The 15,903-nt window shown below is 39.3% G+C and overlaps 1 protein-coding gene across 3 annotated transcripts; it reads right to left on the bottom strand.

Moving 5' to 3' along the window:
* Positions 1-2,395: 2,395 nt before the first annotated feature.
* On the bottom strand, positions 2,396-11,716 carry LOC5506339 (carboxy-terminal kinesin 2). 3 transcript variants are annotated; one of them, XR_007312004.1, is made up of 15 exons: positions 11,595-11,716; positions 11,432-11,486; positions 11,238-11,357; positions 10,729-10,900; positions 10,608-10,636; positions 10,116-10,364; positions 8,907-9,200; positions 8,333-8,617; positions 5,720-5,893; positions 5,421-5,559; positions 5,057-5,196; positions 4,905-4,978; positions 4,405-4,480; positions 3,043-4,146; positions 2,396-3,010 (listed from the first exon to the last, which is right to left on the bottom strand). XR_007312004.1 is itself a non-coding variant. In XM_001627011.3 (14 exons), exons 2-14 carry the CDS (start codon positions 11,450-11,452, stop codon positions 4,099-4,101), a joined length of 1,821 nt encoding a protein of 606 aa, XP_001627061.3. In that variant the 5' UTR covers positions 11,453-11,486; positions 11,595-11,716; the 3' UTR covers positions 2,396-4,098. The 3 variants fall into 3 exon arrangements, 1 of the variants encoding a protein (XP_001627061.3); XR_007312005.1 differs by having other exon boundaries at positions 3,074-4,146; XM_001627011.3 differs by having other exon boundaries at positions 2,396-4,146.
* Positions 11,717-15,903: the final 4,187 nt, after the last annotated feature.

The following is a 15,903-nucleotide window of genomic DNA, read 5'->3' as shown; positions in this document are numbered from 1 at the left end:
TTTCCGGGAAATAGCCTCCGGTAGTACCTTAAACATTTTCTGCAGAGATTATTTTTTCGAACTACGTCCCACCATTGACAAAGAGATTTCTTTGATAAGCGGGGCAAGATGACAGTAGATGTCCAGAATAACAACCGAGTGACTATGGTTCATATTGAACATTCATTGCATGATGTTAATTTTAAATTCGCCACTGAGTTTGCTGCTGAAAGGATTCCTTTCCTCGGGAACAAATTGACGCTTCATTAACAAGCCATGAAATCAGATTTTTTACACTTTCTTGTTTTCTTTCTCTTATCATATCTCTGCCGAAATCAATATTGTCTTTGCGATCTAGTAATGATTTCTTCAGGGTAGTCTCTATATATACATAGTGGAACGTTATGAAGGGAAATAAGAAATGACCATTAGACTCAAAAATACTCGTCAACTAAGACACCTTGAGTTTTGACAGCCTCACACCAAGGTTTATTATTCAATAATTGAATGATCACTTGCTTAATCCATTTGGAGGGGCCAATACATGTCATAATGACATGGCAGTAGAAAATTCTCATATTTTAAATCTCAATAAAACCATTCTAAAGACATCTATATCCCCCTAAAACTACCCTTACCCCTCCCCCTTTGGGCAGTGCCTTAATCTATACATTTTCCAACTAAACTATTTAAGGGTGTACTGACATCTGTTGCTAAGGAAAATTGAATATACCATAAAAGCCTTGTAGAAAGTCATAAGGGTCTAATATTTGCCAAGTTGACAAACAAAAGTGTGCTGACTATTATGATGACGTTACCCCGTGACGTCATAGGTACAGATATAAGCAAATATTTCAAGTAAAATTGCTCGAAAACAAATATTGAATAAGTTTTATAAATCTTTAGGGATGAGTGCATTAAGCCAAGCATGCGTTTTAGTAATTATTGAGTAATTGTTTTTTATGATTTTTCAAAGGTTCTGAAATCCAGATTATTTGATATAATTTTGGTTTCTGTTAGATTAACGCTAAATCCATGTTGACTATATGAAGGAGATTTTAATAAAAAGGAATACAGAAAAATACTGCGTTTTGAAATAATTTGGCGACAAAAAAAGCTTTTTTTAGAAAACGCAGAACCGGAAGTGAAACAAAGCCCGTGTGTGCACATTTGGCCTGCTCAGACACACTGATATCTCACATGATGAAATTGAAATGAAGTTTAAAAACAAATTCCAATAGTGTTTCGTCGTATTTACACTTCAAAGGAGCGATATCCGCCATGTCATGATTTTCAGTGCGTGCGCGAGCGTTTGAAACCGGTGTTTGCTGCGCGCGCAGGTAGTGAAAATTGAAAACTTTGACTTTAAAAAGGTTGGCTTGACTTCGCTGAATCTTCGTTTTTACAAAATATGGGAAATATCAGAAGCCGAAAAGGCTGAGATTAACTTAAAGTCAATCTTGGGTAACTTGAAACGCATATTTTTTTGTTTCTTTTACTTCAGGAAAGCTTGTGAATGACGAATTCCGTGTTATGTATATGCGCGCGCTCAACGCCCCCAGCGTAGCAACGTCGTTACTGAGCAACACTAATGTCCGTACACCGTTAAGGCGTGCGAAGCATTTGGCGTTGTTGTATTTATAAGTAAATCTGCATGTTTTATAAGGCCTTTGGAAAGTAGATAGCGAAGCAGTTGGAAACAGAGCGTCGCAGTCGGTGTGTACAAAAGAAGGGCTTAGTTCGAAGGGCACAAAACGGATCTGTTCCGCAGCCCGTTTTTTTTTTTTTTTTTTGCTTGCTGGGAACGATGTTAGACACCTCGGTTGCTGAAAAATAATTGTCTTGGAAGTGGAGTCGAACTAGTTATACTGGGAATATTTTTAGGGGCGCTGGAGCGGACGCTTGGGAAAACAATCAAACAATCGTCCTGATCGGTTAAGACTACGATCGGTTATACGGGCAATAATTTAAGTCAGCACAACTGTTACCCTGCTAACAGAGCTTTTCCTGTTTGTTTTTTCTATCTGTTAACTTATCTTGTCGCGTTTCTGTTTTTTCGCGTTCTCGTTTGTTTGTGTCCCGCGGACACAAAAAACGAACAGGAAAAGCTCTGTGAGCAGGGTAATGTAAACAAAGCTTGCTGAGAACAAAATATTCAAAACTGCCCACGGGCAATATAGTAGGATTCTAGCCCGCTCAACAGCCAATCAGAGCGCGCGTACCATCGTAGCCATATAATGAATACAGTTATCGTGGTCAATTCACTGTGAGAAGCGACCACAAACCGTTTCATTATGGTTTATATATTGCTTTAGTGCATATGAGTCATTGTTATGATGGTTCAGAATAATGATATTTATTTCAGGGTCAGACCCATACCCTTTTATTCCATCTGTTCAGGCTCGGGATAGCCAAATTAAATCGACCAAATCAAGTTTATTTATAAGTGATGGAATCGATACAATTATTTCCAATGGCCTTCATGTGAAATAAGTTCCCTTGAATCTCAGAAGAAATGTATCTGTGTATCTGCAATATGTATTCACTACCCGTCACATCAGGTATACCAGACATCCTGTTTTACACACCACCCATCCCTACTTGTACAGCCACCAGCTATCCCTACCTGCATATAACACCTATCCTTACTTGTACACCAATCCCATGTATACCACTAATTCATTCTTACACAAAACTATCCTTTCTTGGTACACCACCCATTCCTACTTGTGCACAACCCATCACCTCTTGTTGTGTACCACCGATCCATTCTTATACACAACCACTCCCTTCTTGTAGGCTACCCATTCCTTCTTGTCCAACATCCATCTCTTCTTGCACCAAAACCTAGTTATCAAACTTGTATGATTACACCACACCTATGAAGACCACCTCATTATTCTACAGTTTTTTTTAGTCATACACGCTTGCAATGTGTAATCTCATACTTACAAAGCCTCTGCAATCTTGCAAGTAGAAATCCACCTCCCTTACATACAGGCTACAATATCACCTGCAACCATTGCTATACCTAAGCTGGCTCGATGTTCTGGTATGCTATACCTAAGCTAGCTCGATGTTCTGCATACTATACCTAAGCTAGCTCGATGTTCTGCATACTATACCTAAGCTAGCTCGATGTTCTGCATACTATACCTAAGCTAGCTCGGTGTTCCGCGTGCTATACCTAAGCTAGCTCGGTGTTCCGCGTGCTATACCTAAGCTAGCTCGGCTGCCTCTCGCTGTTTCGTAGTCAGATTGAACATGGGTACTGTTGAAACCTATAGAAAAAAGCTTTCCCTTGCAATCGTTTTGCTATGGGATTGTGCAAGACTGACAATATTGATGTAAGTCTTTTAAACACGAGGTTCCGCTATAAAGGGGAAAGCTCCTCCCACCCCGGGCTCAAGACAAAAAGTACAATCAGTCGTCAATGATGTCAGGGCAATTGCTCTGAGCGATAAATTCAAATTAAATATCATTCTAATAGACTCGTCCACCTAAATGTTTCTATTTATGGTAAAATAATGCTATACCAAGCTATATGCGTGCTAAAATACGAGCATTTTCATCACACGAAGATGGGTTAGATTATGATAGCGCAAAATTCAAACTTTTTGTACTGAAAACGTAGTGAACAGCAAATAACTAATTTATCAGTTTCTTAACACAGCTGCAGACGCAAGTGTGTCAGTGTTCTCAAGAATTTCCGAACGTTTTAACAAACCATATAAAAAGTGAAAACTTTAGAAAACTATTCTCCATATCAATTTATGGACATAAAAAGTAAAAGCAAATTTGTTCTGTTTTATAAGAAACTGTTTTTTTTATAAAGGAATCAAAGCCAAAAGCTTTCCACACATTATTACCTGTGCCAAAAAATAGTAAAAAATGAAATGTATGAAAGGGTGGTCTTATCCCTTTTACACAGGAACCTTGTGTTTAGTGTGCTAGCGGCTGGCAGTCTAGTGGTGGCAGTTGGTGTTCTCTTTTCAAAACTAGTTTTTTAAAGATTTGGAGGTCTTTGTAATTACACTGGGATAAGTAATACATTAGAAGCAGCTTGTCTGCTCATTTACATGTCCTATTAACAGAAGCAAGGAATAAGTTCACTTGGATTTACTTGGTTACTTTTCTCTGTGCAGTCCCAATGTTGCATTGGTTAACCTGTCGATCAACAGAGAATAGTCCAGTTTGCTTTTGCAATTTGTATCAAGCAAGATATGCCATGGAATGTGGGCGTGGATGACAGGAAGCCTCGCTCCACTGGTGGTTTTTCATTAGTGATCATTGCCAACACGGTGTTTTGATCTGGATCATTTATTCAATCACTTAGGAGAGTGTCCAATACACCGACAAATGTATGCATGGTGGGAACAAGTGTTCAGACTAGTATGTCAAGCATATGTAAATTGTCTTACTTACTTTAGTGGCGAACCTGAGAGAGCACAGGGTTTCCTGCAATGACTCTTCACGTGGGGAGATATTCACAAACATAAGGCTGGTAAAAAAAGAAAAAAACAAGCAAAAGGAGAGTTGAGGAATTTTATTTCAAAAAAACTGTAGTTAACTTGTATAACAAATCTTTTATCCCCCCTCTCAAAAAAGCAAGCAAATGAGAAGTACATTTGCATTTTCAAACCATACTGTAACAAAAAAGAGTAGTGACATAATACAAAATAAAAATATATTTCTATATTCTAATTAAAACCAATAGAATCAAAAAGCCCAAACTGTCGTGATCTCGTACCAGAACAATGAATACAATCCACCAAAAACTGGAATTCGATTCTGCCAAATTTTCATCTTTAACAAGTCTGCTCTGAAGAAGTCTTATTAAAGGCGAAAATTTGGCAGAGCCAAATTACATTTTTTGTTGTAATCAGGATAATTTTACTTGTAAACAGACTCACAATTCACCGTACCTTTTGCTGTTGCCGCCAAGGGAGTTTTTTAGCAAATAGGTGAGTTTGCTATTGCGGTAAGGAACATGACCCTCCTGAAATATTGATTCATTGGTTACTATAACCATAGCATTGCAACGAAGCAGAGACATGCAAAAGTGAGCGGACCTCACCTTGTTCGCAAGTGCAATGATGACGCTGCTCAGAGTGCTAAGACTCTTATTGATGTTCTTGGTTTCTTTGAGGCGATCACCAGAGGCACAGGATTGACCTAAGCGCTCTGAACCAGCAAGATCCACAAGATTCAACGTACCTGGCAAAGAAAAATTCGTCTTCTTACTAGAGCTTAAGGGATCTATCCTAGAAAACTAGATGACACAACAGGGACCTTAAGGGTGTAAGGCATGGGGATGATATAGCTACGAAATACACACACTATGTTTCTTTGATTCCATGGTACTCGGCAACTAAGCATTTAATTTTATTATGAGCGAAAATATTTTCTCCTAATGAACACAAAAACAAAGGAAAAGCTACCTGAGCAGCTCTCCTCTGTGATAGAGTTTTCGCCGGTCAGCTTCATGATAAACACACTATGGCTTCGGCTTGATCGCTCATTGCACGCGGTAGCCCCAACAGCACGGTTTTGAGATGCTGTCTTGAGTAAGCTGTACACCTGTTTAACAAAACCAGGGATAGCCGTTGTGGTTAAGATGTTTCACTTTACGGGATCAATCAGAAATTATTTCATAGAAATCACAACCCAACATTTTTTAGATGTGGGAGATCTCCATGCACATCCTAAAATATGTGTGAGTACATATCAAGTGACTGACCTGTGACTCATCCTCGACCTCAAACGTCTTTAAGTTGGTTACCATGACTTGCGAGTTTGTGCTGTTGCTGCCATTCACCATTTTGATCTCATGCTTGATTGTCTCGTCCCCAGATCCCAGAAGGTCGCGGATTGTCTCATTGTAGATTTCCAAGAAACTGACATCCATCTTGTACTATTAACAAGGGAATACTGGATAAGATTGACCTCCTTCTTGTACTCTTAACAGGGGAATACTAGATAAGATTGACCTACATCATGTACTATTAACAGGGAAATACTAGATAAGATTGACCTACATCATGTACTATTAACAGGGAAATACTAGATAAGATTGACCCCCATCTTGTACTATTAACAGGGGAATACTAGATAAGATTGATCTCCATCTTGTTTTATTAACAGGGTAATACTAGATAAGTTTGACCTACATCTTGTACAATTAACAGGGAAATACTAGATAAGATTGACCTACATCATGTACTTTAACAGGGAAATACTAGATAAGTTTGACCTACATCTTGTACTATTAACAGGGAAATACTAGATAAGATTGACCTCCATCTTGTACTATAAACAGGGGAATACTAGATCAGATTGACCTCCATCTTGTACTATTAACAGGGCAATACTAGATCAGATTGACCTCCATCATGTACTTTAACAGGGAAATACTAGATAAGTTTGACCTACATCTTGTACTATTAACAGGGAAATACTAGATAAGATTGACCTCCATCTTGTACTATAAACAGGGAAATACTAGATCAGATTGACCTCCATCTTGTACTATTACCAGGGTAATACTAGATAAGTTTGACCAACATCTTGTACAATTAACAGGGAAATACTAGATAAGATTGACCTCCATCCTGTACTATTAACAGGGGGATACTGGATAAGATTGACCTCCATCAACAGGGAAATACTGGAAAAGATTGACCTCCATCTTGTACTATTAACAGGGAAATACTAGATCAGATTGACCTCTATCATGTACTTTAACAGGGAAATACTAGATAAGTTTGACCTACATCTTGTACTATCAACAGGGTAATACTAGATCAGATTGACCTCCATCTTGTACAATTAACAGGGAAATGCTAGATAAGATTTACATCCATCGACAGGGAAATACTAGATAAGATTGACCTCCATCTTGTACAATTAACAGGGAAATACTAGATAAGATTGACCTCCATCCTGTACTACTAACAGGGAGATACTGGATAAGATTGACCTCCTTCAACAGGGAAATACTAGATAAGATTGACCTCCATCCTGTACTATTAACAGGGAAATACTATAGATAAGTTTGACCTCCATCTTGTACTATTAACAGGGAAATACCAGATCAGATTGACCTCCATCTTGTACTATTAATAGGGCAATACTAGATAAGTTTGACTTCCATCTTGTACTATTAACAGGGCAATACTAGATAAGTTTGAACCTCCATCTTGTACTATTAACAGGGAAATACTAGATCAGATTGACCTCCATCTTGTACTATTATCAGGGAAATACTAGATAAGTTTGACCTCCATCTTGTACTATTAACAGGGAAATACTAGATAAGATTGACCTACATCATGTACTATTAACAGGGCAATACTAGATAAAATTGACCTACATCATGTACTATTAACAGGGAAATACTAGATAAGATTAATCTCCATCTTGTACTATTAACAGGGAAATAATATAGATAAGTTTGACCTCCATCTTGTACTATTAACAGGGAAATACTAGATCAGATTGACCTCCATCTTGTACTATTAATAGGGCAATACTAGATAAGTTTGACCTCCATCTTGTACTATTAACAGGGCAATACTAGATAAGTTTGAACCTCCATCTTGTACTATTGACAGGGAAATACTAGATAAGATTGACCTCCATCTTGTACTATTATCAGGGAAATACTAGATAAGTTTGACCTCCATCTTGTACTATTAACAGGGAAATACTAGATAAGATTGACCTCCATCTTGTACTATTACCAGGGAAATACTAGATAAGTTTGACCTCCATCTTGTACTATTAACAGGGAAATACTAGATAAGTTTGACCTCCATCTTGTACTATTAACAGGGAAATACTAGATAAGATTGACCTACATCATGTACTATTAACAGGGCAATACTAGATAAGATTGACCTACATCATGTACTATTAACAGGGCAATACTAGATAAAATTGACCTACATCATGTACTATTAACAGGGAAATACTAGATAAGATTAATCTCCATCTTGTACTATTAACAGGGAAATACTATAGATAAGTTTGACCTCCATCTTGTACTATTAACAGGGAAATACTAGATCAGATTGACCTCCATCTTGTACTATTAACAGGAGAAATCCTAGATAAGATTGACCTCCATCTTGAACTATTAACAGGGTAATATTAGATAAGTTTGACCTACATCTTACACTATTAACAGGGAAATACTAGATAAGATCCACCTCCATCTTACACTATTAACAGGCGAATTCTGGATACAGTAAGATTTACTTTTGTACTATAAACAGGGTAATCAGATTGACCTCCATGGAAGATATGGTATGCAGGTGGTGAATTTTGGGTAGTACATCAGTCATATACATACCTTCCAGCCTTTCTCCTGTAGCTTGTGTGTATTCAAGAACACTTGCTCCATGGATCGTGGGATCATTCCCCTATGCTCCAGGTTGTTGTGGTCACCTTCCATGGTGTAGGTCTTTCCACTCCCTGTTTGACCATATGCAAAGATGCACACATTATACCCATCCAAGGCAGACTGGACAAGCTGGGAGATCTCTTCAAACACTTGGGCTTGCTTGCTCGTGTGCTGGAAAACCTTGTCAAAGCTGAACTCGTACTTCGACACCCCCTTTTTAGTGGCCATCACATCCTAAAAGTAATTGCACATATTTTACCTAAAATAACTATCTTGAAAGTCCTATAAACATAAAGGAGGAAATGTTTTCTAAAATGCAATTTCATTTCTAAAACTACACTAGGCAATAGATGGTTGCTCATATTTCATGCTGTTACATACATACATACATACATACATACATACATACATACATACATACATACATACATACATACATACATACATACATACATACATACATACATACATACACACATTTTTGATTTCCTATCTTTTCATGAAATACATAGTCATGAATTACCTCGGGAAGGTTGGACGGTGTGATAGCGATTCCTCTCCCCTCATCTTGCAGGGAAACATTCACAAGATCCTTGTTCATTTCATTTGGCAATGGGGGTCGTACCCTGCAGAACACACGAATATTCCCTTTAAGTTCTTGAATTGTGTTATGAAGTGTTCTGCGTGTCATCTCCTCTTGACGCAACTTATCCTCATTTTCCATGATGGTTGCTCTCAACATTTGAACCAAGTTCTCTAGACTCAAAATATTTTCCTTTTTCAATTTGTTATCTTCAATAGCAGCTTGTAGCTGAACCTGTAACAACAAAATATCCATAGCTGAGGTATTCATTCGCATTTGGTAACATATAATTCATAAATGTTAAATAAGATAATTCATATAATCAGCTTTAACGAAATGCTAATGTATTTTATCAGTGAACTGGATCTACATAAACAAGAGGGTAAATGCATCCTGTAAATGGTGGGTTGGATCAAAGCAACATGACACCCAGGCAACATGACACCCAGGCAACATGTCACTCAGGCAACATGTCGCTCAGGCAACATGTCGCTCAGGCAACATGTCGCTCAGGCAACATGTCACTCATGCAACATGTCGCTCAGGCAACATGTCGCTCAGGCAACATGTCGCTCAGGCAACATGTCACTCATGCAACATGTCGCTCAGGCAACATGTCGCTCAGGCAACATGTCGCTCAGGCAACATGTCACTCATGCAACATGTCACACAGGCAACATGTCGCTCAGGCAACATGTCACTCAGGCAACATGTCGCTCAGGCAACATGTCGCTCAGGCAACATGTCACTCAGGCAACATGTCACTCATGCAACATGTCGCTCAGGCAACATGTCGCTCAGGCAACATGTCACACAGGCAACATGTCACACAGGCAACATGTCCACAAAGAGTTGTATTTGCAGTTTGTGGTAGAGATTTTAAAATACAGAATCAGGTGTAGAAAAGTAATTACCAAATGATCCCTTTCTTTGTTGTATTTGTTTTGATATTTTAATTTGTGTGGTAACTTCTCCCTTTTTTTAATTACCATAAAAAGGCCTTGGCAAAGAGCCTTAATTACTATAAAAAGGCCTTGGCAACGAGTTTAATTACTATAAAAAGACCTCGGCAAAGAGTCCTAAAGGATAGATTGAGCTTCATTTAAAAGGCATTCATATATACTTGTCTTAATATTGGTGATTACATACCTTTGTGGCCTGAAGCTCAGTAGTAATTTCAAGTTTCTGTGCGGCCATCTGTGCCAAGGTTACCCTCAGAGCAGTATTCTCCTCCTTTGCTACACACAAATCTTGTTGCAGATTATTTTTCTCTGTCTCTATGCTTTTGATCTTACTCTTGTGTACTTCCAGCTCAAAGTCATGCTTTAGCTGCAGTGAGCGGAGTTCATCCTCAGTACTGAGGATTTGAGCCTGAAGATCTTGGATCTTTGCAGAGGCCTAAATACAAAAGCAAAGCTTACTACTTTAGAGTTCTACTACCTTGTAAAAGGGGTGATCTCAAAATACTAATTTTGTGCATCTTACATCCCCCCCCCCTGAATTTATCATGCAAAAAAAACTGAGTGTTTGTTAGTTAAGGTCTTAGATAGTTTACCTCTAGTATGAAGCAGACCAGGTTTGGCCATATACCAATGTTAATCATTACCTTGATGTGCATCTCAAAGTCTAATTAGAACTGACCTGCTGTGTCTGCTGTAGCTGTCTTTTTGCTGAATAAGAAAAAATGGCAATTAATAAAATCAAAGTTAATGCACACTCTATTGTAAATTACATTTTTGCATAGAGTTCAATCATATGATACCTTGATCAGTGGAGACAGCTTTTGTAGCAGTCCTACTGGTGGGTGGTCTTGCAGAGGGTGGTCTTGCGGAAAGTGGTCTTGCAGAGGGTAGGGCTCTTCTTGTCAAAGCACAAGTCGTAGTTTGACGACGCAAAGTGGTTGAGTTCCTTGCAATTTTACTGGATATTGGTTCCTAAAATTGTAAATATATTGGACCAGTAAGTTATTAATACATTTTCATAGCTATTTGAAGGAAATTGCATAAATAAGGCCCAAAAATACATTGGATGGTCCAATGTCCCGCGAGAGACAGAAAGAAAGCTGATTCTATCTAGAGATAAATTAAATTTGAATTTAGTAAACAAAAAAGTTGAAAAAAGATGTAGGTGAAGGTGATGAAATTTATCCTGAATTGCAGAAACAATTTGAAATGCTTTTTGCTTTTGCAAACTGTAAAAATTGTTTCTCAAATTATAGTAGGTAGTAATTTCTAAGAGTATTGATGGAAGCACATATCTCATCATTCATACCTCAGAAGCTACTTGGTCTGCCGGTCTTCGGCGCTTAACAGTTGATAATGGTAGATTTACTTTGCTTGGTGGGCGAAGCTTACTTATTATATTGGGATTTCGTGATGTCAAGGGCGGTCGCTGAAAAATAGATTTAGTTTAATGTGTTACTTTGTCTAACATTACGTACAACTACTATTGGCATATATACTCACGACTTTAGCGGCGGACTCCATGTTTACGTGTCGGTAAAAATCGTATGCTTTATAACTGAAAACAGAAAATACATCGAGTTTGTATAGGTGAAATAAACCTTACTTTCTCGATCATTCTTAAGGTTTTGAATAATGAAGCACTACTAGCGATTCTTTGTCATACCTCAATAGCAATGGTAAATAAAAGAGTAATCTATGAAATAAGACACAACGCTGTCATAAAACTTCCAGCTTTCGAACGCTCAAGGTGCTTCTAACGGTCGACGTTCTATTTCCATATTTGAATTCCGCGCATTTGACCGCTCGCAAGGGGTTCTGGGAAAATTGTCCCAGGCCCCATGATGCAGCGCGTACGCTGTTTTAGGTCTCGGTAAAGGAAAACGAAGTGTCCGCGAAAAAAAATATATTGTCGCGCTGCAATTTTCACTACATGTACAAACTATATATCAAATAAAAGATAAAGGATTGAATCATCACCTGCAAGTTCTATTTTGGCAATAGATGATTCCGTGTATAAGTTTTGTGGCCTCAAACTCAAAAGTCGGAGTTTACTCAGAGATTAATGCACCTTCGCGTTATTGCGCATGCACTTGCACGTAATTGCATCTCAATCTCAATCAGTGTCAACAAAATATCACAAATCAAAGTTGGAACTCTCATTTCTGGCGAAATTTGGACACGAAAAGTGCTATAGAAGGGGTGTGTGTGGGGGGGGGGGGGGGGGGGGTGGGTGAATAGGGGTGTGTAAATCCGCCGATCCGCAACATTTGCGGGGCAAATCCGTGGATCCGCAGATTTCGGGGCCGAATCCGCCGATCCGCGAACCTATTCACCCCCCCCCCCCCCCCCTAAAAGCGTTCTTCGGTCGAAAATCGAAAATTCCTCACACACTTTATAACATGGCATAATTATCTATCAGATCCCGAAGATTTGAAGGCGATATCTTAAAACACGTCGCGAGGTTACGCCCAACAAGCTCGAGTTCTCGCCTCAAAATAATACGCTAGAAAAGTCAAAGATTTGGCGTGAATTCACGGTCAACAGGTCACATAAGCAGCCAAGCCTACATCAGATCGAGGCTCTATTTTAGAGCTGCGCTAAAATGTCTACAAATTGTTTCAAACTTTAAAAAAAAAATATATATATATATAAATTTTAGACGCCGTATTTTATTAGGCGAAGGTAAATAATTAAGTTCTAGCGGGTTAGCGATTAGTGCCAGCGCTATCGTAATGACAGCGGTACATGGCTCGTTTCGCGGGTTGAAACTTCATGTAGCCATCAATGTAGTGTGTTCTGGATACTGACCCCAAACCCTAACCATATTGATGACTGCATGAAGTATTATGCTTTATCGAGTAGAAAAGCAGGCATGCAAATTGGCAAAAACGAAATTAGTGTTATGTGTGCTTGAATATAAAATTGCGGGTTTATCGATACATGGGTTTCTGGGACGTCGCCATCTGACTTCGAAAAAGGAAGAAGACCAATAAATAAAATGTTCAGTACAATGTACAGGCAAAAGGTTTAAGCTAAAACTTTATTTAAAACCGCGTCAGAATTAAAGTCAGCGTGTGTGTCAGATTGACGGATAACGTGTGTGCCAGTATAGATGAACGGAGATCGTCTGTCGGAGATCGTGTGTGTCAGTATAGATGAACGGAGATCGTCTGTCGGAGATCGTGTGTGCCAGTATAGATGAACGGAGATCGTGTGTGTCAGTATAGACTGACGGAAATCATGTGTTTTAGTATAGACTGACGGATATCGTGTGTGCCAGTATAGATGAACGGAGATCGTGTGTGCCAGTATAGATGAACGGATATCGTGTGTGCCAGTATAGATTGACGGATATCGTGTGTGCCAGTATAGATTGACGGATATCGTGTGTGCCAGTATAGATGAACGGAGATCGTGTGTGTCAGTATAGACTGACGGAAATCATGTGTTTCAGTATAGATTGACGGATATCGTGTGTGCCAGTATAGATGAACGGAGATCGTCTGTCGGAGATCGTGTGTGTCAGTATAGACTGACGGAAATCATGTGTTTCAGTATAGACTGACGGAGATCGTGTGTGTCAGTATAGACTGACGGAAATCATGTGTTTCAGTATAGATTGACGGATATCGTGTGTGCCAGCATAGATGAACGGAGATCGTCTGTCGGAGATCGTGTGTGTCAGTATAGACTGACGGAAATCATGTGTTTCAGTATAGATTGACGGATATCGTGTGTGCCAGTGTAGACTGACGGGTATCCTGTGTGCCAGTAGAGGCGACAGAGAATCCTGTGTCAGTAGAATAATTTCAAGTCGTCACGTGTACAGTTATCAGCAAGTGTTTTATCTCATCACAAGCCATTTGGGCGCTGTTGTTTGTATATTATTGCACTGGATATTGTTAAAACAACGTTGGGTTAATGGAGATTTGTCTTTATTTTTACACACTTTATACCATTATGTTAAACAAATTATTACAATATGGGGACAATATGGGGGTTTGCTTTATATGTGCCCCACCATAATGTGGACTTTGCTCGAGAGTAGAGCCCCACATATAGGGGATATATGGGGGCACGGAAAGCTTGATTTTCAAAGTCCCCATATTTCCCCGGGGTCCCCCCCCTCGGGGAAGCCGAGAATAATAAAAAAAGAAATAATTTCGAATTATTCTTCACGCGCTACAAGATTTCAAAGACCCCTATCTAATCGGATCCTATGAAATCTTAAAACCATGGCCGCGTTTGCGGGCCAAAATCTCTGTTGTGGGACGTAATTTTATATCGAATGATACATCCATAAAGAGGTCTAGGGTTGTTTTAGAAGGTTCTAAAATAAAAGACACGGGTATCCGCCTGTGAACGATGTACGGAATGTACCGGGAGACGGAATTGTTTAAACCATCACTTCCGGGTCACGGATCGCTTAAAAAATAGAAACTCCATTACCAAAACACTCTGAACACTTTTTCGAATAGCAAAACTTTGAAAAAGCTTTTGGATAATCGTAAAACATGGCCTAGAAGAGCGTATATAGGCTAATTGACTTTGCTGTAAAAGCGCTATATTCACATCGCTCCGTACTGGCTTAGCGATTGCAAATAGTAAGTTTATTTAAATATTTTAAGCCATGCATACCAGTCTCATAGTGATTAGTAAAGTGCAAAAATTATTTTTGGAATCATAAGGTAATCATAAGGTAAGGTTGCGCACGCAGGGCCCGCAGCCAGGATTTTGAGCGGGGTGGTTCGTTTTTTCCATTTTAGCGGACCAAATTTCCGGTATACCCCTCTCCTCGCCTTACTACATAAGGACTTTTTTTTGCCGATGAAGTTTAACTGAGGCAAACCGGCTATGCCATGCTGACGAGTCCAAATAAGGACGAAACAGCTGTCCATGGTTGCCGAACTGCACGGGTAATAGACTGTGCTAGCGTCCCGTCTTGGTCCGACTGGTGCCAATTTGTGTATGCTAGTGTGCTTTTAAAGTCCACATTTATGTATACATACTAGCAAGGATAGTTTGGCTATCCGACGGAGTTTTAGACTAGCAAAGGTCGCATGCGTGATCCGCACAATTGGCATCACGCTAGCCCGGTCGCAGCTCTAGATCCCACATGAATCTAAGCTGTGGTTTAAAGCACTTCGTTCGAGTCGAAGTCGCCCTGCAGTTTTTTTTTGCCGATGAAGTTTAACTGAGGCAAACCGGCTATGCCATGCTGACGAGTCCAAATAAGGACGAAACAGCTGTCCATGGTTGCCGAACTGCACGGGGAATAGACTGTGCTAGCGTCCCGTCTTGGCCAGACTGGTGCTAATGTGTGTATGCTAGTGTGCTTTTAAAGTCCACATTTATGACTACATAAGGCATGTTATAAATAGGGTACTTTTTAACATATACAGATATAGCGATAATAATAAAGATGATTATTATAGAAAGTTTTTTATATTTTAAAAACATATGGATGTGCACTTTATATCTCCAGCCAAACGTTATATATTTTTGTTTGTTCTGAGCGGACCTTCAAGCCGGGTGGTGGTGGTGGTGGTGGTGGGGGGGGGGGGGGGGGGGGGGGGGGGGGGGGGGGGGGTTCGTCCGAACCTCCCCTGGCTACGGGCCTGGCACGAGGTAACGTTTTATAGAAAATGCTATGTTTATTGTCGTTGCCAGTTCGTACCGGAAAACAAAACTAGCGATGAGATTTTTCGATTTTAAGTATCTATGAATCACTATTTAGCTAAAAAAAAAAGATTTTTTTATGCCTTTGCAGTATCTCAACTAGAAAAAAAAAGATTTTCTTTATACCTTTCCAGTATCTCCACTGGACGTTTATTGTCGGACTTGACTACATATCAGAGTATGTAGAGCTTATTCTTTATAGTTTTTTCTATAAATAGCACGTCTATTGGGGGGTGCGTTCGCACCTCGTGAAAGGTTATATTCAAGTCTCTGTGTTTTTAAAGAGATATAAT

Source organism: Nematostella vectensis, chromosome 6 (assembly GCF_932526225.1).
Source record: "Nematostella vectensis chromosome 6, jaNemVect1.1, whole genome shotgun sequence".
Classification (NCBI taxonomy): domain Eukaryota; kingdom Metazoa; phylum Cnidaria; class Anthozoa; order Actiniaria; family Edwardsiidae; genus Nematostella; species Nematostella vectensis.
Note: the sequence above shows the minus strand (reverse complement) of the source record. Positions and strands in the feature narration are given on the sequence as shown.

What these genes read in the sequence shown, in the direction of transcription:
- LOC5506339 (XM_001627011.3), bottom strand. Translation starts at nt 11,452, where the DNA reads ATGGAGTCCGCCGCTAAAGTC. An exon ending in TACAGGAGAAAGGCTGGAAG is followed by an intron (nt 5,894 to 8,332) that starts GTATGTATATGA and finishes CCTTGTTAATAG; the next exon opens with TACAAGATGGATGTCAGTTT. An exon ending in AGGTCGAGGATGAGTCACAG is followed by an intron (nt 5,560 to 5,719) that starts GTCAGTCACTTG and finishes TTTGTTAAACAG; the next exon opens with GTGTACAGCTTACTCAAGAC.